This window comes from Acinonyx jubatus, chromosome A3 (genome assembly GCF_027475565.1).
Source record: "Acinonyx jubatus isolate Ajub_Pintada_27869175 chromosome A3, VMU_Ajub_asm_v1.0, whole genome shotgun sequence".
NCBI classification, from domain to species: Eukaryota; Metazoa; Chordata; class Mammalia; order Carnivora; family Felidae; genus Acinonyx; species Acinonyx jubatus.
In genome coordinates, this window is record NC_069388.1 from 4,701,483 (window position 1) to 4,728,366 (window position 26,884).

The 26,884-nt window shown below is 47.6% G+C and overlaps 1 protein-coding gene across 6 annotated transcripts; it reads right to left on the reverse strand.

Moving 5' to 3' along the window:
• On the reverse strand, positions 1 to 26,884 carry STX16 (syntaxin 16). 6 transcript variants are annotated; one of them, XM_027046755.2, is made up of 10 exons: positions 25,948 to 26,884; positions 18,225 to 18,260; positions 18,062 to 18,073; positions 10,674 to 10,781; positions 10,123 to 10,263; positions 8,778 to 8,943; positions 7,563 to 7,654; positions 6,853 to 6,996; positions 5,516 to 5,596; positions 1 to 3,113 (listed from the first exon to the last, which is right to left on the reverse strand). In XM_027046755.2, exons 1-10 carry the CDS (start codon positions 26,077 to 26,079, stop codon positions 3,009 to 3,011), a joined length of 1,017 nt encoding a protein of 338 aa, XP_026902556.1. In that variant the 5' UTR covers positions 26,080 to 26,884; the 3' UTR covers positions 1 to 3,008. The 6 variants fall into 6 exon arrangements, with proteins under 6 accessions (XP_026902556.1, XP_026902557.1, XP_026902565.1 ...); XM_027046756.2 differs by lacking the exon at positions 18,225 to 18,260; XM_027046764.2 differs by lacking the exons at positions 18,062 to 18,073; positions 18,225 to 18,260 and adding an exon at positions 10,907 to 11,023 and having other exon boundaries at positions 25,999 to 26,882.

Consider the following 26,884-nt stretch of genomic DNA (forward strand, 5'->3'; position numbering starts at 1 on the left):
TGCTCTTTAATCCGCATGATTGCTTTATTGTACAAAAAGTTTCCAGTAACAGTGAATTAGTTTTAAAAAAGGACCAAAAAAAAAAAAGTCATTTTGGATAGAAGCGCTTCACTAATTGCTTTATTTAAGCACACAAGGAAAAAAGTCTTATCTGACCAATTAGGTTGGAAGGGTTTTATTACCTTTAAGAAGCCATTAGCTAGGATAAAACACTGAAAGCACTTGTGTCAAAACAAATAAATAATGCTCTCTCAATTAGCAGAGAAAGCGGTAAATCCGTTAAATTAGAGACACACACCGCTTCACGCCCATGGCGAAGCCAGCACCCCCCACCCCCAAATTAATACAACAAGAGACAGTAGACTTGTTACAATCGCAGGAAAGATCAGGAGCTTTGGAGACCTGACGGTAAACGTTTCCTTATCTCCTCTCCGGCCCCGTCAACAGAGCCACCCCTGGACACGTTCAAGGGGGCAGGTGTCCAGGGGCCGAGCCCAGGGCTGCCCAGAGGGAGCCTCCCCCTCCCCCCCACCCCCTTTCTCCGGTCGTGTCCCAGGCGCGGGGAGAGACCGGGCTGGCGATCATTACCACCAGAGCCCAACAGAGCTGAATGGCCCGGCCCTCCCTGGGACAGTGGCCGTCTGGAGCAAAAGGAGCCCGTCTCCTTCAGAGGCAGAGAATCACCCGTTACCCTGAGGTACCAGGGCCCCAGGACCAATCTACTCTTACTTCCCCCAAGGCTGCTGATCTTTCCCTAAGTAAAGGCTCAAAAGAAAAATACAGTGTTTTGAGGAGCACACGCCCTGGGGCCGCTTCCCCGCCTGGGGACAAGGTGGCCTGGGGACAAGGTGATGGCAGCAGACAGCGGGGGGGGGGGGGGGGGGGGGGGGGGGGGCTTTCTGTGGCACTGCACTGCTTTCTCAGTTCACTCGAGATCCTCAAGATCACTTCTGTGTCAGATCCGTTACTTTACCCTGGTGGGTGAGGGGGGCAAAAACCAGCCCCAATCACCCTGTTAACTGAAAATAAATATAAATAAATAGTGATCCTTTCTTTTTTTTTTCTTTTCTTTTTTCTGGCGATCCTTTCTTAAAGGGTCACTTGCCTTGCACATTAAGACCACCAAGCCTCCTGTCGCCACTGTCCACCGCTGGGGAGGGAAGCCCCGTGACCTTGAATGGCCCCGCGCTCCTGGGAGCAGTCGGTCCAGAGGAACATCTCGACTCGGCCACCGGATTAAAACCCGCTGTGACTAGAAAATGCCTACGGCTCTTCTCAAGATCTGCAGAAGCCCCACATGTCAGGGGTGATCAAGGAGGTGGATTCTTACTTCCTGACCTTTTTGCCTAACACATAATGGTTGGTCAGGGAATACCAGGCGATTTCCTGAAATGCCAGGGGCACCTTCGGATCGTTCTACAGCCACATCGGTCGTGAGAAAACCAGTGGTGGCCGGGAACTTGGGAAGGGGAAGGCTGGGGCATGGGTGTGGGTGCTAAGACCATGATCTGTTTGGACAACCTGAACCTCTGGACTTGCGTTTAAGTTTCTGGAAACGACTTCAAAGTCAATTCTAAAGACACATTTTATGTGACTGATCCAAATAAGACATAGCACATTTAATGAGGTCACGCTCTTCGCAAACTTCTCAGGAGAGGTAAAAAAACAATGGAAAAGCCATCGAAAATTATACAAAGACCATCAGAACTATACTGGCGTCTCAAGACCAAGTAAAAACACGAACAAGTTGAGCTTTCAAAGCCATCAATCGCTTTCCACATTATTCTACAGTTCCAGGAATATATTCGAGCACCATAGTGATAATAGGTAAGAAAACGGCAAAGTCCCACTCTGGCGATCTGATTCGTGCTCACACAAATGAGGGACTTCTAGTCAAGATTTTCACAATCTGTCGGAACGTGCTTACTTTCTGGGCATAGTTAAGCAGCAACGCAAGAGCCGATAAATCATGCCCCTGGTGGAATATTCTACTTTGAAATGGAGTGATGTTTGGTTAATAATTTGAGATCCACTAATCCTAAATGGGGTGACCCATTTAGAATGGCCTCCGTGTAAATTCACAGTTCATTAAATGGTGGCTAGTTTGAACAGGTCATTATGGAGTTAGTGTGTAAGTAAGGGACTGAGCAAGGATGGCTGGGGACGAGGACAGGGGCACACTGGCTGATTCTGGTGACTTCCATGACACGGCCAAGCTTCCCTTTTTCATGTTTTCAGGTGCGGTTGGTTGAAATCACCAACTTTTAAATTTAGGTGGTTTTGTTTGGTAACCCCTTTTGGTTTACAGTAGAAAATGCAGTGCACAAACTCTAAATGAGGAATAGTCCATTTACGATTAATTTAAACTTATGAAGCTGTTTTAACTGGCCCATCTAAATGTGTTAATTAACATCAATAATGGTTTCTTATTTTTCACACTTTGTTACTCTGATCATTAACAGTGATGGAAAAGCTAAATTAAGTTAATGGGGAACGGATTATAAATTCTTAAAGGACTTCTCAGTTTGTTTTCAACTGGAAAATATACAGAGAAAGATGAAGAGGCATTTTTGCCTCTACTCATAAATTTTTGGTACCAAATTTCTTAAAAACCAGATGGTTTTTAAAAAACGTTTCCAAAAATTATTTTTACATGCTGCTCAGACATGACTGCTAAAAAAATAGCATATGCACATACACTATCGAACAGCTTGCGGAGTGCCTGTAAACATTCAACTCATTTTCTCTTTCTAAAAAAAATATATATTATAACTGATGACAGAACTCAATCTCTATTCTGCAGCAGCATCAAAGGTCCTTAAATTCTTGACAATGAAGGAGAAACAGCAGCTCATCCCCCTGCTGGAGCACGACCGTGACGAGGGGTCCAGGCAGGCGCTCGCCGCCCCCACGCGGTCCGCAGCCCGCGCCTCCGCTGTGCCCGCAGGGCGGCCGAGCCCCTCGCGCCCGGGAGCGCACACGGGTGGCCCACGTGGCCGCACGGCCGCCTAGCGAGACTTCACGCTGATCAGGACAACAATGAGGACAATGATGACGACAAATAATATTAAAATCACAAGCATCTTCCGATTCTTCTTCTGATACTGCTCTGCCTACAGAAAGAGGAGGGGAGAGAGGCCGTCATTTCCCCGAAAAGCCAAATAGCAAGCCCGCCCGCTTCCAGTTCTGGGCTTGCGGGTCTGTCTGCCCAAATGGCGTCTCCGCCACGGGCTACGTCATCAGAATCCCGCCCGCCAATTCCGGCACGATTAATCGACATGAGTGGACGAGTGCCACGGTCCCGGAGCCACCCATCTCCCCCGGGGCTGCCCCAGAGCCCGGGCCTGGGATCCGCCGTTACGACAAAGGCTGGCAGGAGGAGTCCACGGCTCTGCCTCAGGGCCGGGCCGACCCGCTTCCCCGCCTGCTCCCACCGTCTGCGACGAGCCACTCTTTCCACCCGAGCCTCCCGTTCCTGGACACGGTTCCTTGGACGGAAGTGTACCTCCTTCACCATGACACCCAACAACTGGCTACGGTTCCCCCCGGGACTGACGGCCCCCCAGAGGGTGTTTTCCGCCTCCCCTGACTTTGGAAACAAGAGCACACCCCTCCTTTGAGATGGGAATGGGAAGGAGTGAGCCACGGGTAGCAAGTGCAGAGAGAGACCCCCCCCCGCCCCCGCGGTCCTCCCTCCCCGTGCTTCTGCCGGCACCACAGGCAGGCGCCTGCCGACCCCGCACCCTCTTGCACACCGCACCCGCAGACCTCAGCCTGGAGGCCGGGAGAGGGGGCGGACGCGCCAGCCGTCACACCTCCCCTGCCGCGCACAAACCCAATGGCGGCCCGCCTCGGCTTCCCGGGGACTGGCCCAGAGAAAGGAAGAGCAGGCCCTGCGCTCCCCCGGGGGCGGGTGGGGGGGTGGCTACTTCACGGGGAAGGACGAGAAGGCGGCAGCTTGATGGCCACGTCTGCCGAGAAGATCCAGCCCCTTCTGTCTTACTTCCGTGTTCCCCGCCAACCTTGTGACTGGTAGTTCTGCTTCCTAAGTGAACCCACCTACCCTCTGGGGGCCACTCATCCACCAGCAGGAAACCGCGGCCTCGACGGGTCAGCCCGTCTTGCCAGTCGGGCCCGTGTGCGGCCACTCCCGAGGCTCAATCAGCCCCGGAGGAGGTGACGGCCGGCTAACGGCCAGCCACGCTGCTGACAGAACGTGACGTGAGAAGGAACACGGGGCTGGCTCACTTCTCTGACAAGGAACCCGGGACGCCAGGGGAGCCGATGCCGCACGGGACTTAAAAACCTCTCAAAATGATTCATGAAGTAGACCCTGAAACAACATTCTTAGTTCCCCCTGGATTTGTACGCTCCTGTGGAGAAAGCTTTGCCCGTGGTCTGCGTTCTATCAGAGGACACGTTTCACTAGTTTTTATTGAAGAAACTCTAACAACAGCGTATCAGAAGCTGGGTATTACAGAGCGGGAAACTCGAGTTGGCGGTCACCCCCGTACACAAGGCTGGCGGCAAAACGAGTCCGCAAGCATCGAGCCCTCGGCCCGTCTGAGGCGGGCCTCTTGTTCTCGCCGGGTGCCGGGAGTCTCACTCCCACCCTGCTGCAGCAGCGAGCGTCAAGGGCTTCTGGTCACACCTCGGCAGGCGTCACCTTCTGTGCACTCGGCACCACCCGCAGCCGGGACCGTCCTGGCCGGGGAGCAGCCAGCTTCCGCAGAGCGACAGAGCGGTACGTTAGTGGACTGGAAAAATGCTCATGCTATGGCTCCAAGTGTCACTGGGTCTCAAAGATACAAGGAAACGGACAGAAATTTGTCTCCTTTGTGAAGCGTCCTCGTCCCTCTCAAAGCACACAGGCCCCTAAGTACACACGAGATCCCCTCGGCTGCATGTGTGTGTTTCTCATCACTGACGACCAGGCTTCGAAGACGCTTCCCGTTTATCTTTAACAAGTATCATGAAAGATCTTCCCGAAAGAGCTACCTTCCCAGCAAAGAGTAAGGGAGCTAGCCTCATGTCAACAAACGACTCTTTTCTCAAGGTAGCACACAGAGACGCCGTGGCAACTAAAAGGGAAAACGAGATTTTTATCTGCTCCAGAATGACCCTCCAGCAGCAATCCATCAGAAGGGCGTCACAACAAGAGAGCCCCGAGTCAGCACCAACGAGCCAACAGAATGTTCGACGCGCGTCTAACAAATGCCCATTCCCCTGACTTCCTGAAACAAGATTCAAAGAGCGAGACGCTTTCTGACAGAAAGAAAGGCCCAGCTGCTTTATAATTTCCTGTCACGGGAGCGAGTTCTCAGCAACGTCAAACCCACGTGTGAGGTGCACCTGGAACCGTTTCCTGCTGGGCAAGGGTAACGACCGCCACGGCCGGCTCCACACACGCCGCTAGCGTGTGTTCTTGTGCTGCTACACGGAGGGTCCTCCTGGGCAGCCTTGGTGTCTGAGAACAGTTCCTCGAGTTCTAGGTTACTGAAACATCCGACATTACCTTGTGAAGCTGCTTCAGGCCGTCTTTGGTTTTGATGCAGGACTGCTCGACATTATAGTCAATTCTATCAAGGACTGTACCCTGAGTAAGAAATGACAGTTACAGACCATCAACAACCCCAACGGGAAAAACGGAACATCAAAAATGAGAAAGGCACACTGCAGACATCGTTACGCACAGCATTATCTGTTTTACTTAACTGGGTGGTAAAGGTGCACATGGAAAGCTCTGGAATCCATCCCCAAGCGATATTAGGCACTCAGTGGCAGAGTGCTGTGTTAGTTACAATAAAGTCTACCTCGTGAGACAGAAATACTGACAAACTGAGATTTCTTTTTTGGATTTAGCCACTCTAAGATATGCCACGTTCAGACTCACTGGGGCTTTAAAAAACATACGGTTCAGTGGAAATAGGCTCTGAGAGGCGAAGGGCTGACTTCTGTGCCCATCCGCTGCGTAAATGCTTGGATGCAGGTAAGCAGAGAACGCGGGTTAAACTAGACCCAGCCATGATTAGGCCTGGAAATTGCCCATCATGTCTACACACGTCAACACAGGCTTCCATGGGTCGGAGCAAAGACAGTGAGCTCCAATCCGCCACGTCAAATTACACCTTTGCCTCCAGGAGAATTCTGGTTTTAATTGTTTAATCTCTCGGTTCACACAGAAAGAAGGGAACACCAGGCTACATGCAAGAACAGGGCTCTTAATGGAACACGCTGTATCAGTAGAGATAGCAAGAGCAGTTCCTTGGGAACCACGGGAGTAATTATTGTAACTAGATCTTCCACAGCCTCAACACTCTATTCTGCAGCTGGTGGCAGGGGGATCGGGACCCAAATCCCTGCTGGCAAGATAATAAAACCCCGTAATCAGATTGTAACAGCGAACAAACAATTTAATTCTACTTGAAAGCTAGTGGTTCCCGTTGCCATTACGCAGTAACCTGCCAAAATTAGAAGGGAAACTTTATCTACTGCCAGAATCATTGCTGAGTGGGGGGCACCAGACCCCCAAAGCGGGGTGGTCCCCTGAGCATCCTTGGAGTTCGGTTGGAGAATAGGAGACCTTTGGATATTTGTTTTTTACTTCAAAAAAAAAAAAAAAAGAGAGAGAGAGAAACAAAGCTCTCGGTATTTTTACAGGGAGTGACGTTAGCACGTGTACGTAATCTGCACGTGTACCTATGTAAACGTGCACGCACACGCGTACATACGTGCACACGTGGGGGGAGAGGGGCAAATTCTGTTCCCTGACGGGAACGCAGAATCAGAAGTCTGAAGAAGGACCCGAGGTACGGCAGGAAAACTCAATGACGAGGGAGCTAAACCACGTACCTGCTCCACGATCATCGCTCCTAAGTCCCTAAAGATTTCATTCAGGTCAGAAATGGATTGCACGATCTGGCGTATCTCCCGCTCCCTCTCCTCCACCATCAGCGTGTTCTGTTCCACCAGCACTAACTGGTCATCTGTAAAACCCTAGCGAAACAAAACATACAGGATTTGTACGTTGGAGGCCGCCCCCGCCCCCGCCCCCCGCCCCGCCTCCAGAAAGGGATGGTGTGTGATGTCAGACGTAAGTCAAAGAATGAATTCTGGAAACACTTCCACAAAGCAGGTAAACAACACACAAGCACTGACTTTTTTTCCCCGACAGGCAAGATCCAAACTCCTAAAACACGCCGCAGGATCTAAAGCACGACTGGCCCGAGCAGGGGACGTGGGGGAACCCACGTCGGCCGCTCCGCAAGGGCCGAGGAGCAAAACCAGCGGGATGAACCCTGCGCTTCTCTGGGTTCTTCCCCAAGTGGGGTGGGCAGACTGCTTTCCTGAAGGTTCCGGAAGGCAAGACTGCAAGGTCCCCTCGTAGCCTCTGCAGAGGGAGAAGCAGTATGGCCCCCACGACCGCTCCTCCAACCGCTGCACAGACTCTACCTGAAGCAGCGCTGACCCATCTCATCGCACACAAGCCAACGGTCTATGAAGAGAAGGAACAGAGTGGAGCGCGAGTGTGGAGCAGTCAGTTCTGCAGCCCCTTCACGTACCCGATCATAGAGAGTATTATCGTCTCCATCATCCACTAGTGGTACTGCTGTATCAAAAAAATGCTGGGATCTTTCCTCTCGATTCTTCATGCCTATCATAGATAGGAATTCACTTTACTGGAATATGTAAACCGTCCTGGTTACTGCTCCGCCATTAAAAAGGGGAAATCTGGAGTAAAACTCAACAGTCAAAATGGAGATACTCTCAGCAGCTTTAAAAGAAGCCTATCTCCAACAGAGGTGGGGGGAGAGTAAAGATTATAAACATAAAACAATATGCAAGCATTTGGCGTTTTTCAAGACAAAAATCACACTGCAAATGGGTACAATTCACTCGATGCCAAGTGAGTGACAAAAGGACACTGAAACCATCTGAGCATCTCTAAGTGAGGCAGAAATATTTAATCTCACTGCTGTTACAAAACATTTTTTAAAAAAAATCGGTAGTTCTCTCCAGAAGCATCTCTAGTAACAATTCCAAATGGCCCTAATCAAGTTTTAGAAGTAATAAAATTAAAATACAAATATGCCAGTTGTCAGATGGAGGGGGAGCTAGGTTTTTTTTTGTTTTGTTTTTTTGTTTTTTGTTTTTTGAGTATGTGGGGATATTACTGATTGCAGTGGTAATAAGGAAAAACCTAGTTTACGAGGTAATTCGAATGCGGACGTGGCTGACACCAGACTTCCCACTGTTCAGGAAGAAAGGGCAGGGCAGGCTGAGAGGATCACTGGCCAGGACAGCCAGCAGCCAGCATTTCACCCGCTCCCAGAAAAGATTTTCAGGCACTCGAATACTTTAGTTGTTTTGCAAATATAAAGCTTCCGCGTGATGGCAACTTTTTACCTCCGCGTTCGCACTGTCCTCCAACCCCACATCTGGGAAGCTACGGGCCTCGCCAACGTGCTAGAATGCTTTTCACATTGTTCGAGCTTGGCAAAGAGTAAATTTTGTTTTTGCCGCATGTGAACTGTTCTGACACCCCGTCCTCGGCCTCGGTCCGGGCATCATTTCACACGGTGTGTGTGTGTTGGGGGGGGGGGGGGGGGGGTCCCTTTCGTTGCATAAGCTGTGAAACGTGCTCAAGGGGTGGCGATGGAGGGCTCGGGACGAAATGGAGAACTAGCGGCCAAAAGGAAGGATGGAGACAAAAAGCGGTCCTAGTGCTGGAACTTTCATGCCTCGAAATCCCGTCCATCACTCCCGGGGACACTCACGTCTGAGGTAGCCCGACTGCGCGCGCCGGAAGCTGGCCGACAGCTCCTGCAGGGCCTGGGCCAGGGAGGCCACGACATTGCGAAGGAGCCGCTCCTCCTGGTCGGAACGGGCCCTGCGGGCCCGGCCGGGCAGAGCCTGCACGGCCCGCTGGCACCTGTGGAAGAGCTGGGAGAAGGAGGCCACGGCTCCCAGCGAGCCGTGGGGGAGGGGCCTGAGTGCCACTGCCGCTGCGCTTGAGGGTCTGAGAGCCGGGAGAGGCTCTGTTCGCACAGGCCGGCGTCACCCAAGGCGCACAGGCCAAAGCAACCCGAGGCTCCGAGGCTCCCAGGCGTGGCCAAACGCTGTGGGCGGGGCGGGGCGCACACCCCCTCCGGCCCGTCGCCTGGCCACGCACCGCTCTGGGACTACGGTCCTCTCCCCAAGCCCCTGCCACCACCCCGAGGCGGCAGTTACTGCAGTTACTGTTACTGTTCCCGCTTTGCCGACGAGAACACCGGGAGGCAGAGGGAACAAAGGGAGCAAAGGGGAGCCGTGGCGCGGAACCCCTGCGAAGAGCCAGGACCCACACATCCCAGCACCCAGAACCTCTGAGCGCCAGGAGATTTAAACAAGTAAACGACGTAAACACTAAGGTTTCCCCACTGGTCAGATTATTTAAAAAGTACTCAAATTTGGGGCACCTGGGTGTCTCAGTATGTTGGGCGTCTGGCTTTTGGCTCAGGTCATGATCTCATGATTTCATGAGTTTGAGCCCCATCTAGGGCTCTGTGCTGACAGCTCGGAGCCTGGAGCCTGCTGCAGATTCTGTGTCTCCCTCTCTCTCTCTCTCCCTGTCCTTCTCCTGCTCAGTCAGTGTCTCTCTCTCTTCCTCTCTCTCTCAAATAAATACACACTTTTTTTAATTGCTCAAATTTAACATTTTACCAGGAATGTTTCTAGGGTGCTAAGTTTCTTGAAGATGCTAATACACTCCAGCCTCGGGCAGCGCAAGTTCCCAATCTTTTCCAATTACGAGGACCATTTTGTAACATGAACAATTTGTAAGCACTAATATAAGAAGTTATACATCTCTAGATCAAGTGACTGAACTCAGCAATGCTCTGAGTTTATTTTTAAATCAGCTCACGGTGGCAGGTACCAACAACTGGGGAAACAGTCCCCACTCGTCTAAGACACAGGCTGATAACCTGGGGGAGCCCGGGGTCTCAAGTCTCTTGGTGGGCTGCGGGCTGGGAAGCGTAACTCTGGGGGAGGGAGGTGCGATCTGAGAGCTGTGCCACGCTCCAGCCCCTGAGGGGGCCGGGAACTGCCCACTCCGGCCTGGGGACCCAGTCCCACCCTCACCTGAGTGATCTCTTGGGCGGTGATTTCAATGGCGTGTTCCTGCTCACTGCTGTCGTCCAGGGTGGGCCTGTTTAAATGCTGGTCGTGAAGGCTGGCTAATTCCTTCATTTTCTGTTTGATCCGGCCAACGTCATACTGTATCTACGCAAATGAAACCACCAAAGCTGCAGTGCCGCCTGCCAGGCATCTGTCTGCCTCTGAGACGATCAGCTACACTCTAGAGCACAGGGTCCGGGCTTCAGCCAACTTGTAGCCTCACCGACGCGTGAGCGACTTTGCATTCAGATTATCGAAGTTCAAATCCCACTGCTCATGACATGGTGCTTGAGTCTCTCTCTCTAATCCAGACCACTCCCACTGAAGCCCAAACCACCGGCTCACACCCCCTTTTCCGGTGGGGTGTAAGGCGAGCGACCCTAAGGCGGGATTACTTCCAGGTGCCTGCGTTCACCGTGTCGTCACGCTTCTTAAGGCAAAAGCACCTTTACACGTGTCGGCGTCATACAATTACTTAAAAAAATAGGATCGCGTGAAACTAACATTCCACTTACTTCGTCCACTCCGTCCACCCACTTAGGGGGCGACCGCTTTGTCACGCCGATTGCTGCTTCTGGATCTAAGCTAATGCCCGACACCAGAGCCATACGGTCGTCGGCAAGCTACAGGGAAATAAAGGGACATGGGAAAAAAGTTACTCAGGTTCCATTTTGATAAGCACACTCTCACACCCTTTTAAATGTCACTCCCTGAGAAGACCAAGAAATGTAGGAGTAAGTGCACTTGCCTGTATCATAAGCTTGGTTTGGTACTGCTAGCATTTGGGATTGTGTTCCTATCTTTTCATGCACCAGTTCTTAATTTTCTTGGACATACTTGTGAACATGAATTGGACTTGATCTGGCTATAGAAATGTAATAAAAAAAATCAACAGAAGAGCCTTAACAGAAAGACCTCTTATCACTAGCACTACGTACGGACAGGATGGCATGAACCTCAACAATTAATGCGAGCAGATACAAGTTAAAAAAAAAAAATACGAGGCTACAAACGGAACTCACACAAAATGTTCAGTAGGAGCAAGGTTTACTTACACACGTTTCGCTTATTTTGGAAATGGGACTGAGCCAGTCATCTTGGTCACAAGGTCATTAACCATGTGTTAAAATGTCTCAAAGAATTGCCTGAAATGATCAGCAAATCACCCACCATGCAAAAGCAATCCTCAAAAATCTCAACGCAAGTCTGCCTGTCGCTTCCTTTCTTCAGTTCAGTGTCCACACACGGTGTTTTCACTTATTTTGAAATGATACCCAGAGCTCTGGTTCTTTTCCCGGGTCTCAGACACTGGCTTCGAAAACCTTGAAGACCCGGGGAGGGAAGGCCGGGCCTGGCTGAGTTAAGCTGCTGGCTTGCCTTGAGGCAGTGAACGGGTTGAGAGCCATCTGGAGGTGCCCTCCGGAGTTCAGAATTTATAAATGCCAGTTTCCAAAGATCCAAATGATGATTGAAAAATAATGCAAAACAGTAATATAAAAGTCTTTTACAGGTAATACTTTGTAAATGCCCTAAACCATACTGTGGAATTGGGTGAAGAATTTATGTTGCTTTTCTCTCCCCCCCTTCCTTGCATGTACCTAAAGTTATGTTTTCATTCATTCAGCAAATACTTGTTTGCTTTTCTAATAAAGAAACAAGACAAAATTTAAAAATCAACAGATAAAGGGAAAAAATGTGACATAAGCAAAAACCTACATTCAAAGAATTCTTCTATCCTAATTCTTCTATGCTAAACAGTTTACAGAAAAATTCCTACAAGCAAATTGGCATCTTGCAGCTGCCCCCCCCCCCCACCCCCTGCCCCTGCCAGGCCCTGCCCCCACGGGCTTAGGACATTCTGTGTGTTCCCGGATCACACCGTGTGCAATGACCACACCGAAGACACCAGAACCCTCGTAACTGCTCCCTGAGTGTCTCTGAGTCGTGATTAAGTCACCAGCATTCCGCCACCGCGTGGACCCTACGGGACCACAGAGTCATCTCGGGTCACAGACAAACTGTGTGTCATCCGACCTGCACAATCTGGGGCGCTGGGTCCATAAAGTGGCAATTCTCAACCACAGCCACCCTGTTTGTTTTCAAGAGTTCACCAATAGGAATCTTATATTCTTTTTATTGTTTTAATCCTCACGGAAACTAGGTGAGCTAGGAACTGTTATTCCAATCTATAAATGAGGAAATTGAAACTCAGAAAAGTTAAGTAGCTTGCCCAAGGTCACAGAGCTATTATGTGACAGATTAAAACTGGGTCCAATGACTCCAGAGGCCCCATCTCCCCCATCATTTTGGCAGGCCCGTGAAACAGAATTGCAATTTGCTAAGAAAACAAATCAGGACAGCAAGCCCTCAGACTGACCCACCCCCCACCAAACCGTACCAGGGAGAGAGGACCAGCTCCCAGTGAGCACAAGAGTCTCAACATAAAGCGGCCTCTCTCACTGACCACCTGCGGGTACAGCAACGGGGCTCAGACCTCATCGTACACAGAGCAGGAACAGACCGGGAGAAGTCGAGCTGCTTATTCCTCAAACTCCTGCTCTGAAGTCACGGAAAGGTATGCAACTCTGCACAGGACATACTGACCAAGGCAGGAGGGACAGACCACACAGCCAACTCGTGCGGGACACAGAGCTGTGGGTCTCCTGGAGCAGAACCTGAACTCAAACCTCCAGCTGTTTATACAAAGCAAACCCCAAAACTGCTAAGGTACCTCTTCATGGGTCACAGAATTTCCTCGATGCCAGCTTATTATCTAATCTAGATCATTATTATATAATCTATATACTAATTTTATTAGCATATCATTTGCAATAGGGTAATACTTTAAGTAGGCTTTTAAGCTCATGACCTTTTTTGTACTGTTTTTACTGTTTATAAAAATACATTAAACTAAAAAAGATACAGAGGTGGTATTCATCTAAATTTACCTGCGTAGTAATCAGTATCGACTTTTCTGAAACAAATCGACTTTCCTGAAACTTCAATCACAAGTGAAGTCAGCTGAAGTGGACCCACCTTTTTTAAGCGGTACCTGGTTTTACCCAAGAGTTGTGTCCACCCCCCCCCCCCCAAATGCGTATAAGTTAAAACTGGGGCCAACACGTTCTCTTTCAACGCTCTGAGGAAGCTTGCTAATTAAGAGATCCCTACCCGAAAGTGACAGATCCCAGCTCAAAAAGCTGGCCCTGGCTTCCCCACATTGGATCAGGATTTTGCCAGTAAGATAGTCTATGCAGTCTTTGGGGCTGCAAACTTTAAATATTGGAAAAATTGTCCCTTTCCTCATATAGTCTATAGCCATAGCTCATCCTGATAAAGAAATTCAGCAGTACTCAGATGAAATGTGTCCTTTATTTTACCAGTATGAATTCAAAATGAAAAAAAAAAAAAACCCACATCGTTTTGAGAAGGGAAAAACATAATTGAAGAGAAATGTCAACTACTTGAAATAGAAACAAATATGAACATTAACAAAATCTATGTTACATGCAAAACAATCACCCCCTTTCAACCTCACTTCACATTTGAAAACATGTTTTCTTATTTTCTTAAGATCCAGGATGATCCTGTCAGTTTTCAAGTTGCCCTTTCAGTCAAGACAGGCTTTTTAAAAAACTGCCAGATTTTTTATTCTCCTTGCTTATCCTTGCTGAATTTCAACTTAGTCCCCTCTCTGAATATATGATGATCCTGGTCTATAAAGCTTTTCTAAAATGAACTTGTGCTTCCGAAATAAAAACAAAAACTTTTCTGTATTTTTTAAATAAAAAAAAAAAATCAGTAAAAATTCTGAGGAGAATTTCAGAATTCTTGTCTTTGATTTGGGGCTCTGATTTGGGGGTGCGCTGGACCCGGGGTCATCGATGCAGGAAAATTCCAACAGATGTTCAGAACCGCACGCCCACAGGGCTCCTTGCTGGTCTCCCTACAGTTACCTTTGCCCTTGGTCCACTATAGATGCCGACACTTGTCCCTTAAAGAGCACCAGACAGCACGGGCAAGTTCCTGATCTACGGAAGGAACGCACGCACACGCATCCTCTTCTTATAAATCCGGCTGCTGCAAATCTTTCTACTCTTTGGAAACCCTGCCTTTACAAGAAGGCTGATTTGGTGTCCTGTAAGATTAAGGACACAGCAAAGCCTCCGCAGAGATTAGCAAAGTCTGACATATGCTCCCCCCACCCCATATCTGAACACAAATAAAATAAACTAAGTCCCGTCATAATGGATTGGTAACGAGAAACAATACTGACAATTCTGGATGGTTTGTGGCGGCGGGCACTTAGCAAGTCCTGAAGGGACGCTGAAACTCACAGCCTGGCCGCTCTCGCCTCCACGTGAGACAACCCAGGGGTGTGTATGATGAAGTCAGACCACAAGCGCGACTCGCTGGGCTCGATCGAGATGGCTGGGGGACTTTGCTCACAGATGGTTAGGCTTCAGAAATCTCAGGTTTTTGAGGGAGTAAAAAAGCACGTGGATAAAAAAGAATCAGGGGGTGTCAGCACTGCAGTGTGTTTGATTTTTAAATCTGTGATCATTTAAATAGTGACTAATTTTTCTGGTTGTGAGACACTAACTGTCCAAAAGAGACACTTTTTTTTAAGTGTGTGAAAAATAAATAACAGAAAGATACAAAAAGAAAAGAGAACAAAAACAAAAATCAGAGAATCCTACCACCCAGCTATAAATGCTGCTGGTTTCATGGATTTTCCTTTTCTCTCAACTATTGTTCACACCCTTAAAAACTCAGGCAGCAATGATGGCCTGTGCTGTCGCTGCCGTCCTTCCACTGATTGGAGCCCTGTACCCCAACAACAAGCCCTCGGAGAGGACTGCCCCCTGTTGTACAAACATGGACACTAAGCCCGCCCCCCTGGATAGAGACTTTCCAAGCAGGTGACCAGCGGGCCCAGCCTGCGGCCCCCATGTCCCTACTATGTCACCGTGCCCTGCCCAGGCTATGTGCTTGGAGAGCTTGGCACTTACGTCTTGTAATTTTTTATTATGTCCAATTATGAATTTTAAAGACCCAACAGCTTGGGAGACGACTTTGTTACAGGAAGAGAAGTAGATGAGAGCAGGGAACAAAGCAGAGGGCCAGACACTTCTCTGGGTAAGAAAGTAAACGGTGGGTGTGCTTCCTCCTTAGGGACACCCCATTGCTACTTGTGGAGAAAGACGCAGAGCGGGATCCCCAGGGCGCAGATTTTCAAGTTGATCCGGGCAGAATGACAGTCTACCGTGGGCACCCTGTAAGGTGCCACCAGATGGCTTCACTCTGGGAGACCCGAGGGATGTGGTCAGGAAATTCTGCTCAGGCCTCAACTCCAGAGGGGTGGGCTTCTAACTCACGCCCAGAACCCGTGTGTCACTCTCACTATCCCCAGAAGACACCGACCCCAAGCCCTGCGGCAGTTGTGGTGAAGCAGGGCTCTAGACACCAAGCCCCAACACCCCCAGCTCCTAACCCAGCACCTGGAGCTGAATGGTAAGAAATGTGCCATTGTAATTAGCTGGGTCAACAATAAACACAAGCAATGAACGAAGTAGACAAAACCCAGGTCACGTACAATTCTGGAAGCTAACTTCATAAAAGATACAATGGTCCTGGACAGAGGACAAGAAGGGCCAAGTGAAGTGCTCACGAGGACGAGGCGGCCATGTGGACCCAGAATGAAGGCTGACTGAGTCTAGAGAATCCCAGAGGCACGGGAGTCTCATGGGGCCAAGTGGCCCTCCGGGCAGCGTCTCTGGTGACAGGATGTGGAGACCCCCCTTTAAACACCCAGAAGCTAAGAAGAAAAGCAGAAGGGCTGCTGGTTCTCACTGTGGGTAGCCAGTTTCTGAAGAGGGAGGCAAGACTGGAACTCGGCTCCCGGGGCAGACCCCTAAGTAACGTGACTGTAGATGTGCTCCTCACATGGAAAGTGGCCAGTGTTTCTTTGACTTCTGTTCTTCTGTGGTTTGTTATCTATCCCCCATCTCACACTTCCTTCTGGGAGCCATAGCCGCCAACTGTTCAAGAAGGGGCTGCATCTAATCTAAAAGGCCTCCGCTCTCAGCCCCCAGGCCTTCATGCCTTTCGAGTCTGGTCGGCAAACCCAGGCACATCCTGTCCACTGTGCCCCAGAGACGCTTAACTCCACTGTCAGGGAGCTGCAGTCACTTCCTAGCTCTCCAGGGCTGGGGCCCCGGCCCGGGCCCAGTGCTGGCAGGGAGGCCAAGGCACCAGGATCAATGAGCTACTCGCTTAAGGGTAGCTGTTTTTAAATACTAGGTTTTTTCTGTTTTGTTTTAATATATTTTTTTAAACATTTATTCATTTTTTAGAGACAGAGTGTGAGAAGGGGAGGGGAGGGGCAGAGAGCGGGGTGGGGGTGGGGGGCGGAGGGGACACAGAATCCGAAGCAGGCTCCGGGCTCTGAGCTGTCAGCACAGAGTCTGACGCGGGGCTCAAACCCATGGACCGTGAGATCATGACCTGAGCTGAAGTCGGACGCTCAACCGACTGAGCCACCCGGGCACCCCAAATACTAGTTGTTTTTTAATGACAGAAGTAGTGCATGCACAGGTTTTAAAACCAGATATCCAACCTAAGAAAAGGGTATGCGATAGAGAGGAAGTTTCTCTTCCATCCCAGACTTTTCCTGGAAGGGATCCACTGTTAACTGTCTACTTTGTCTCTTCAGAAATTTCTAAGCACACCCAAGCGTAAATGGGAGTTGCTCTTCCCAAAAACAAAACCCAGAAGAGCGGGAACCACAGCTTCCACACTAGTTCGCATCAGGCTCCTTCCCACTCGGTGATGCGTCCCGGGGCTCAGTCGGCTGCGGCCCCACGGAGGGACTGCACCCTTCGAGGTACAGGGAATCAAGATGCTATCCAGTTTCTTTAACCAGCTCTCGACGAAGGCTATGCAGCAGGTTGTTCCCCATCTGTTCCTACCACTGACTAGTTAAAACAGCTTGTAGAACGTACAGGTAGATCTTCATCTACTAGTTAGGAGCTCCACTGGTTCTGAAGACAGTCACCCGAATCCCACCTCGGTGGTCCTATCTGAATTGCAATAAACAAAACCCCAAAATACCTCCTCTCTGTTACTTTTAAAAAGGTCTACCCTCAGGAAAAAATATTTTTATCCTTCCACAGCGGAAATGGGTCAGAGAGACACAAGACTGACAGCCACAGTTCAATCCCCTTTTGCCTCAACCCTTTCATTAGCGCTTCTAGACTACAGTGCTAGGAACATGCACCCTGTCCGTCTTCTCGGTGAGTTGCTAGTTAAGTCTTGAAAAGGCCGAACGTGCGCTGCTGGGAAGGGAAGGGGGCAAAGAGGGGACCCTGCAGTGACGAGCACACACAGAGGGTCGCCGGCCTCACCCCGGCACATGACCGTGACCGCGAAGCCTCCCCGGCAGGCCCCCAGGTTGTGAGCCCGCTTCCTTGGGGCTCTCGCCAGACAGACACCATGTCCTCCACACTCTACCTGAGCAGCCTTGCTTCGCAGAAAGCAAGCAGCACGCTTCGCAGAAAGCAGGGGGTTATACACACAATCCTAAAAACGATCTGGCTTTTTATAAGTTCAAGAAAAGGCTCACTCAACCTTTACTATTTATTTCTCAAGTTGAGACACTTTCCCAAGCGTAGCAAATAATTGTTCCTTAAACTCTTCTCTAAGCCACCAATTTACCTGGGGTGAAAACATATTAAGACATCCTGAAGATCAAACTGATAAACACAGCAATTATGAGTAGTCAAAAGAAACGCTAAAACGTGTATCAGCTCTGTTAGTATTCTGTATATGACCAAAGACTTCAAAAAAAAAAAAAAGACATAATTTTATTAACTAACATACAGAAATATTCAAAACACAATACCTCGTCCAGCTCCTGAAGAGACATGTTGTTCCCATCAGTCCCATCCAGTTAGGGATAGCAGAAAAGAAAGAAGGATGGGGACAGACAGATAAGGCATGGTCAGTTGGGAAACACTTTGATTTTAAACAGCTCTAAAGTTGACTAAAAATAAAGATCCACTAACCAAGGCATTTAAAAAATCTCCCCCTTTTGATTGCTCCTTAAAAAAAAAAGAAAAAAAGCTACATCAATACACATGTATTTTTTTTTATTTACCGTGATTGTTGTTTCGGTGAATGAGATAGGAAACAATAAGCAGTTGTAAAAATTAAAATACCATAAAGCAAATAAAACACACTTGCTTTAGTCTCACAACAATATAATGCTAATCTGTTCGATCAGTATCAAATACCACATACAATATTCTAAATTTCCCTTAGGAAGATACAATAATTTGAGAGCAAAGCTAAAATGCAGTTTTACCAGGTCCAAGAAGTGTATATTTTAGCATGTAAATGAGCCCTGCAAATGCAGCAGAATTAGCAAATGGACAACCCACAGAAATGGTCTATGGCTGCGTTCAGATCATATTTGAGTGACCACACGTGTAAGGTCTCTACAAATTCAATCCCGCAGACACGGCTTTATCCGCGGTAATAAGCCAGCCGAGAAACCCTTCTTCCCCGGAGAGAGACACAGGTGGTAAGAGAAAAGAAAAACTCTCCCCCATTTGCTTGCCATTTATTATTATTAGTCTAGAAAGCACACAGTTATTGGTAAAGCCATTATCAAAGCAAGTAAACAAAACGAAACGAAACGAGAACGAGAGATTTTCCTAAGGGGGGAACAGGGAGGAAGAAGCACCGGCAGCCAGAGGATTAAGTTTCAATTCAAAACTAAAGGTTCTTTTTTAGATCGACATGGAACTCTAGCTTCTGAACAGATATTTACCGATGATAGATAATCTAAAGAACTAGGTCTTTTTTTTTTTTTTTTTACTTTTTTGTGTTATTGATCACTGAAATAATTTGTGGTAAATTTCAATCACCAACTGTGTTTTTTTTTTTATGTTCAGCAGCAAATTTAGAAAATTAAAAAACGTAAGTTCCTTATTTAAAAATTAATAGTGCAAATGAAACTGGTCTGTCAGGACCAAAATATTATTAAACAATGACAGTAATAAAAAGTGTAATCAAGCAGTATTCCTCCATGTAAAAATTCAATTAGCTGACATTATAAGGCTGAAAGTCGTCTTCATTCCTTCTACAACTTGCCACGAGAACAAAGAGAATGATATTTATATACACACCCTGCCGTAACAGGAGTACTAGAAAATTTTAATAGAGAAGACAGTGTCAAATGGAAATCTGATTTAATTACCTTTTGCTTTAGGAAGAAAAAAAGACAATGTTCTTATTTTTTAAGAGCTTAACATTTTCATGCAGAAAGCACTGCATTGTTTTTATTAATAGAACAGGACAGAGGGCAGAACCCCTAACTTCGGTTATCTCAGCCTGTACCTCTGTCCCTTCTGCAGTGGCTACTTGGCATCGAATCTTCGAACAAAGTACCACTGCGAGCCTTGGGTAAGGTCTCTGCTACACGTGAGCCTGTCCTCTTGGATTATTAACCCAGCACACACCCTGATCTTTCAGTTTTTACAATTACTGGCTGATAAGAGGTGAAATCAGAATCACGGACTAGATAAAGCCTCTTTTTGTTGTAAGTAAGAAAACTACGCTGCAGAATGTATAAATCCATTTTCCCAGCGTCACAGAGCTTTATGGCTCAGAAGAGGACGACAGACCCAGGTGTTCAGGCCTCTTCCCCGCCCCCCACCCCCCCCCCCCAGCATCTCTAATTTTATTAACAATTCAGGAAATTATTAGTGATAGTCGGCTACTACCGTAACACATCGGGAATTAAATTCAGAGGTCAGCTTCCCAAAGAGTCCCCACCTACCTCCCCCCCATTTTGCTACTTAAAAATAGAGGGTGTTCAAAACCCCCCCTGCCATCAAATTACCAGAAAATCTGGTCAAGAAACGAATTAAAACATTTAGAATTACCATGAGGAAAAACCAAAATACAGCCAAATGAAAACACGTTACTACACATCACCACCTTCTAAATCTTTACAATGTCTAAATCTAGGTTTTTGACCTGCCAATGGCATATAACCAAGCAAATATTGAAAACTCCAAGTAGCATGTGGAATTTATAGTCTAACGAACTTTCTACATAAAACTGAAAAATAAGTGGAAACCCATCTGTGTTTACTCAGGACGTCTGGAAAAGTTGAGCAAAATGACTTGGAAGCACAGGTCTATGCTATCGTGATATTTACTTTATTTCCGTTACTGCCAAAGTGAAAGTTTGCTTCTCTTTTATCCAACAAAGTACCCTTATTCTCAAGTAAGCCTCACTGCTCAAAGGGAATCTTTAGAGGCAGGAAAGCAAACAGCTCTAAAGAGAAATATACAATGATTTCATACTTGGATTCTAAAGACAGAGGACTAATTTTCCAACAGACTCAGTGTGGACTAGAACCTTCAATATGCTAGTAAAAACGCAGTTATGCACGGCTGGAGAGCAAGACACAGAAAGATGCTATCCTACTGTAAGGAAAAAACACCCCCAAGACTTAAACAATGGGTCCTTCCACATTCCGGGATGTGCAGCGACAAACAGTACTGCAGCCCAGTGGGTTAGCACAGGGCTCTGGGGCCAGGTTGGCCCGAGACTCTCTAGGTGGGGGGCACTGGACAAGCTCCCTAACGCCCTCCAAACCTTAGTTCCCTTATCTGTATCGTGAGAAAAACAACAACACCCGTGTGACAAGAGCTCTGTGAGGCTGCATACAGAAGGTGCCCACATGCCCGGAGCCCAGAGCCAGGCACATAGTAAGCTCTCAATAAATCTCGGCTTACGTTACAGTCAAGACTGAAGGCCTTCAGGTTTCTTATAACCTTAGTTAATCCTCAGTATCTTTTCTCCCCCTAAAGCACACCATGTTTTATTAAAAATAATGTGGATTCAAACTAATCTAAGACCAATTAACTCCAGCTTCCATTGATAGATTACGCATTATTTTAAAGCACAGGATAGATCAGGCAAGTCAACACTAACCGAGTGGCTCCAAACCCTTAGACCCATTCCAGACCAAAGGCGTCATATGGCACCTCATCAAGATCAGAACAGCAACTCAACAACTACTTTTCATTCATTCGTTTGAGACTTCACACATTTTCCTGAATGATTATTTTACTTTGTAAATTCACTTGAGCTCCTTAAAGCCAAGCTGCCTGTAACTGCTTGAATGAGGCGGTGCCTTCAACCCTGCACTTGGCTGATACAACGTCAAAGTTAGGTCAGCGAGGTCCTGGAGCCACTTCCAAGGATTTTTGCACGACGCTGGCCCAGCGGGCACAGCGACGTTGTTGACTATTTCTCCTTTTCAAATTGAAGCTAGGGCTCCTAGGGCTGTGTGCCTTGGTCAGGGGAAACCTTGTACTGGACCAGAACTCAAGAAGGCATTGTTGAATCCATACGGCCCTCAGAAACCACCTAACTCAAACCCCTCAACTTATAAACAAGGCAAAAGATGTCAGAAGAGACCAAGGAGCCTAAAGACACATTCTGAGTGAGAGTCAGCCACAGAGTGAGACTTAACCCTAAATCGCCAGACTCAGAGTCCAGTGCTCTTTTCCTTTATTTCACACTGCCGTGAGGCACAACAATGATGGGGGATCTAGGACTGAGGCCCAAACACAATGAATGAGAAACGCCAACAACTGCATTTTGCTGCAAGTCTAAAAAACAAAACAAAACAAACAAACAAAATCAACCCCTGTCTGTTTCTAACAATAAGTTTTACCAATATCAATACAAGCAAAACCACAATCAAGGAGAATTTTGTTCAGCTCTGGCTGCTAAACTTTAAAAGGCATAGAGGAAAACTAGATTTCATTCACAGGCAAGAAACTTAACCAGGCTGTGTGAGCCGGGGCTGCTGAGCTAGATAGAGAAAGCTCTCGGCAAGGAGAAGGCTGCCGGGTTATCAGGCAGAAGAAGGAAGAGGCTTCCCGTGTCAGAGACCCGGAGGGCCAGAACCAGAGCTAGGACCACAGGATACAAGGTACAGACTTGGGGTTCATGCAGGCAAAGGCTGTTTGGGACTGACTGGCTGCTGGATTCCCCTGTAGCCATCACTGAATGTGGTCGAGGAAGGGAGGCATAAGGGTTATCACAGCTGGGATGTCGGGTCAAGGATCTTTAGGTCTCTGCTGCCCTGGGGACTCGGCTTGCTTTGTCGCTGCACATCCTCCTTAAATTCCTGCTTAGCTGTGACATATTTGCCTGAATGCTGCATCAACCTGTTTCAGCATGCATGTCTACGGGCGCACAGAGCAAGCCCACCGTCGCCACCATAGAACTTCTGGGTTTCTTCCCCTTAAACTAGGATGCAGTGAAATGCATGTTTAAGTTTCTTGAACGATATGGCTTTGGGTGTCCTGTGTTTTGACGTGTGTGAGGCACACACGTGCACACAACCTTCTAATCAAATCAAAAAATCACAGCCTTTTCCTTAAATAAGGATGTGAAAATTCAGCTTTAAAACTTGAAAACAAAAGCCCCCTAACCCTCCTCCCCCAAACTAGCAGTTCGATGTGATTTTTTGATTTATTTTGGGTTGTGTGTGAGGTAACAAACACACATGGAAATCAACTTCTGCAGCTTTTTCTTCTAGCTAGGAACTAGAAATTTCAGGTTATGATTTTTTTAAATTAAACTCTAGAATTTAGCTGCTTCCTTTTTCATGAATCTGAGTTTTATCAGATATTTACAAATTGCCTCCTTTTAATTATTTTGCTCACGTTTTTAATATGCCCTGTATACATCTTTTAAGTTTTTATTTCTAATTTTTCAAACATGCTGAAAAATATGTAAAATGTATGTATAATGTCACCCCACATAGTCATCAGTAGGCTTAACAGCCAGTGACATTTTGCCTTATCTGTTTCATTTGTGGGGGGTTAAATGTACGAAGTAAGCTGCATTTTACTCATTTCGCTAGTCAACATTTCAGCTAGGTATTCTCTAATAAAATTAACAAATCTGATTAATTATAATTGGCTTAATTAACTAATTATTTCTTAATGTCACCTAAGACCCAGGCCATATTCAAATTTAATAACTTTGATTTTGTTTGATTGGCTACATGGTTTTGAAATTTGCAACTCAGAAATGAGGTGTTAAATTTTCTATGAGCTGGACATGCAGTGAAAAACGCTGCAGAAGTTACTGGATAAAGTTTTAAAAAATTGTGTTAGACATGGCCCCCCCCCCCCCAAATGCTTATAGCACTTTTCCAAGTTCCAGAAAAGTTGAAACAATCATACCCTCTACTTAGTCATGTTAACATCTTGTCATGTTTGCTTCTGTGTGTGTGTGTGTGTGTAGAACAGTTTCTGGTGAATTGATTGGAAGCAGACTGAAGATGTGTTACTTCACCCCTGAACACTTGAGAAAAATTTGACATGCCATGTGTTTTCTTAATGCACACAATTCAAAATATTAATAGGTGGGGCTTCTTAACGCCAACTGAAGCAAACCATTTTTGTTTGCTTGCAAATTCTACCTTGTAGATAGTCTGAATTGGCTACAAGGATATTTTAAATGATCCGATTGCTTATAAGCTGAGAAAAATGTCAGAGACTAATCTCATTATGTAACATTTTAAATGGTGAAACATACAGAAAATATCGTCCTAATGTTCTGACTTAGATATGCATAGTTTGATTCAGAAACCTATTTTCTAGAAATTGCCTCAGTTAGCTAAATATATCTATACCTTTTTGGACATATCTAATTTTCCAAATTATAGATTTTAGCTATCCATGTTTAATTATTTGACTTAGCTTATACGTATATTTTCTAATGGCCTACCTTAGAAAACCAATTTAAAAATCGGTCTGACTCAGAGATGCACTTTTAAAAAGCTGCCCGGCTCAGACACCAGGTTTTTAAACTGTCTGACTTAATGATTAATAATGACGATAATAAAAGTCTCATGTTACCCAACAGTTCAGGGTGTTTTGAACTTTATACGATGAAAAATTTAAAAGCAAACAACGTTGTTTCAATAAATTAAAACCGATACCTTAGAAACATTAACCCGAGTTTTGGTTCTGTTGTTCACCCCCCCCTCCCCCCCGTCAGGTAGCATAAAACCAAGTATTTGAGGAATATGCAATTTTTACAGCTTGTTTGATAAAACTAAAGTTCCACTGAGGAATTTTATTAATTCAATTTCTACTCTCTAATTCTTGGCTTATTTCAGAGCATTCTTTTCAAAAAATCAGCACTGGAATTAGCCCGTTTTCATTTACATCTCTTTTGGTACAATACCATTTCTTCTTCAGTTTATAAATGCAAAAAACAACTTCAAATTCTTAAGTAAATACAAATCTAAACATACCCCGTCCCTGTTTTCTATGCCTTTTGACCTGAACTTGCACGATTTTATTCCTGAAACTGTGCACACGCGGCTTACAACAGCTTTTCCATAGAAGCAATATGGCCAAAGACATTTTCCACTTGGGAGTTACAAAAAGGAAAAACTGTCTTTGTCACTCATCAAGACACAGGGCATGATTTTTCTGAAGCATTCAGTAAGGCCATAAAGGAAAAAAATTAAAAGGTAATACAGTCCCTAATAGGTGAAATAACTGTGAGGTCCCCAGCGCTGTATATTTCAAGTATAGTCCCTCAGAGTCTGGTTTGGGGGTGACTTTATTTCCTTCATCCTCGAAGGCTGCTTCTATTCAAACCTAGCCTGTTTATAGCAAGGAGCACCCCCCCCCCCCCACTACAAACTAGTTTCCTAACTTCACTTTTCAATTTAAGATCTTCCAGAGCTAATCACGGTCTTGCACAGACCATGCAGCCCCGGCCCTGATTTACCAGAGCAAGAAAGAGCCAGAAACTGAAGCTCAGAAAAGGTAAGCAGACCTCGTCAAAAACAAACAAAAAAAGCCCCTCGGCAATCTTCCCAGGCCCTCCCTCTAAAAGATCCTACCGCTGCGCTAAAGAAAGGTTCAGATTAATTAAATCAAAAAGCATGTGCTATTCTGAAGGTTAATTTTCACATACATACATGTTTGTTTTTTTTTTTTTTTTTTAAAGTTCGAATGGAGGGAGAAGCTTAATTTCCTGTCTGGGAAATGGAAAACGAAGAACCTAGCACCTTAGTCTCCCAAACAGGAGCCCCCAGGAAAAACAGTGAAGCAATTATTCATAGGGAACAGGGCCCCACACAGGGCCGCGAGGCCATTAAAAGAAAACGGGTGAAACAACAACAAAACAAACACACACACACACACACACACACACACACCCCAACTGCTTCCTCATTTGGGGGAGGGTGTCGTACATTTGCAAAGATACGGGCTCGGCGATCTTGCAACCCAAAGTGAGGCTCCGTATGGGGGGAGGGGGAGGGCGGGGGCTTAAACACAAAAACGAGACAAAAAGGCTTCCGGAAGGCCCCAATTTTTCCAAATCTCCGTGTTAAAACACATGTAAATCGGAGGCGGCCTGTCGGGCAGTGACGCCCGGGGCGGGAGGGAGGCGGGGGAGGAGGGTTGCGGAAGTGGAGAGAGAGAGAGGGCAAAGGCAGAGGTGGAGCAGGGGCCTAAAACTGTTTGTTTTTGCTTTTTCTTCCCAATCCAGGGTTGTACACGTCCCCGGCCCCTCGCCCAGAGACCTTCCACTTCGGATTATTCTTAGTCTCATTCTTCTTCTTTTTTTTTTTTTTTTAAACAGAGAGACAGACAAGAGACAGACAGACAGGCAGAGCCGCTGTGCACACGGTGCGTGTGTCGGAGAGGCCGCCGGGAGACTCACCGCAGCAATGCTACGTGAATGCAGAGGGCTGGAGGTGGTGTAACTACTCACTTGCTCGGCTAACAGCTGCCGGTTTTGGATGGAATTATTCCGCAACAACAAGAAAGCGTCGGTTAAACGCCTGGTGGCCATGTCTCACCCTTTGTGACCCCCCGCTCAGGGGCCCCCCGCCCACTTAGCACTCCTGGTTTGTTCACTTTTCTTGCTCTTGGCCTGGCCGGGTCGGGCCCACCCTTCACAGACACCTGCCCGGACAAGGCCTCGAGCCAGGCGGGCGCAGCTTCGCGCTTCGCCGAGGCGCCGAGACCCCTCCCCAAATAACCACCTCGGCTTTCCAATTGTCTGACTCCCCCTACTCAAGGCCTGCCTTCGATCTCTAAGCACTTAAATCCCCCCAATCCTCGCCTCGCTAGCCAACGTCCCAGAGACCCCACCCCAATCCAACCCTGGATCTACAAGCGTCTCACTCGCCAATCCGGCGGTGGACTGGGAAGCCCTGAAGCCCCCTACCCCCCTTAGTCTCGGAGACCCCCCCAGGGGCTATGCCCCCTACCCCTCACTTGGCTCACACGCGTCCAGGCCGTGCCCTGAGGCCTGCCTGTGACTCAGTTTCCCCACCAGAGGCCTGGCCTAGGCCTCCTTTGGACAAGCCGAGGCAAGGCCTGGGCCCTGAACTCCAGGGCGCCTGGTACTCCCTTCTTGGGCCTCGTCTGGGCCTGCTGAGGCCCGGGCCCGACCTCCTGACCCCGTCCCTCTCTGGGCGGCCCGGTCCTCCACTGCCACAGCGGCCTGCCGGCCTCCAGGAGGGCAGCAGGGCCTGCCTCCCCGGCCTCCTCACTCCTCTTCTCCGGCTCCCTCCATCCCCGGATCTGACTGCAGCTCAGCCCCGGGCCGTTTCCGTGCTGTGGTCCCGGGTTCTGGCGTCCCCCCTGGCCCT

Coding starts and splice junctions, on each gene's coding strand:
- STX16 (XM_027046755.2), bottom strand. CDS start 26,079: ATGGCCACCAGGCGTTTAACCGACGCTTTCTTGTTGTTGCGGAATAAT. Junction 7,655..8,777: donor GCAGTCGGGCTACCTCAGAC/GTGAGTGTCCCC, acceptor TATCTATGATAG/GCATGAAGAATCGAGAGGAA. Junction 5,597..6,852: donor GAGCGATGATCGTGGAGCAG/GTACGTGGTTTA, acceptor TTTCTTACTCAG/GGTACAGTCCTTGATAGAAT.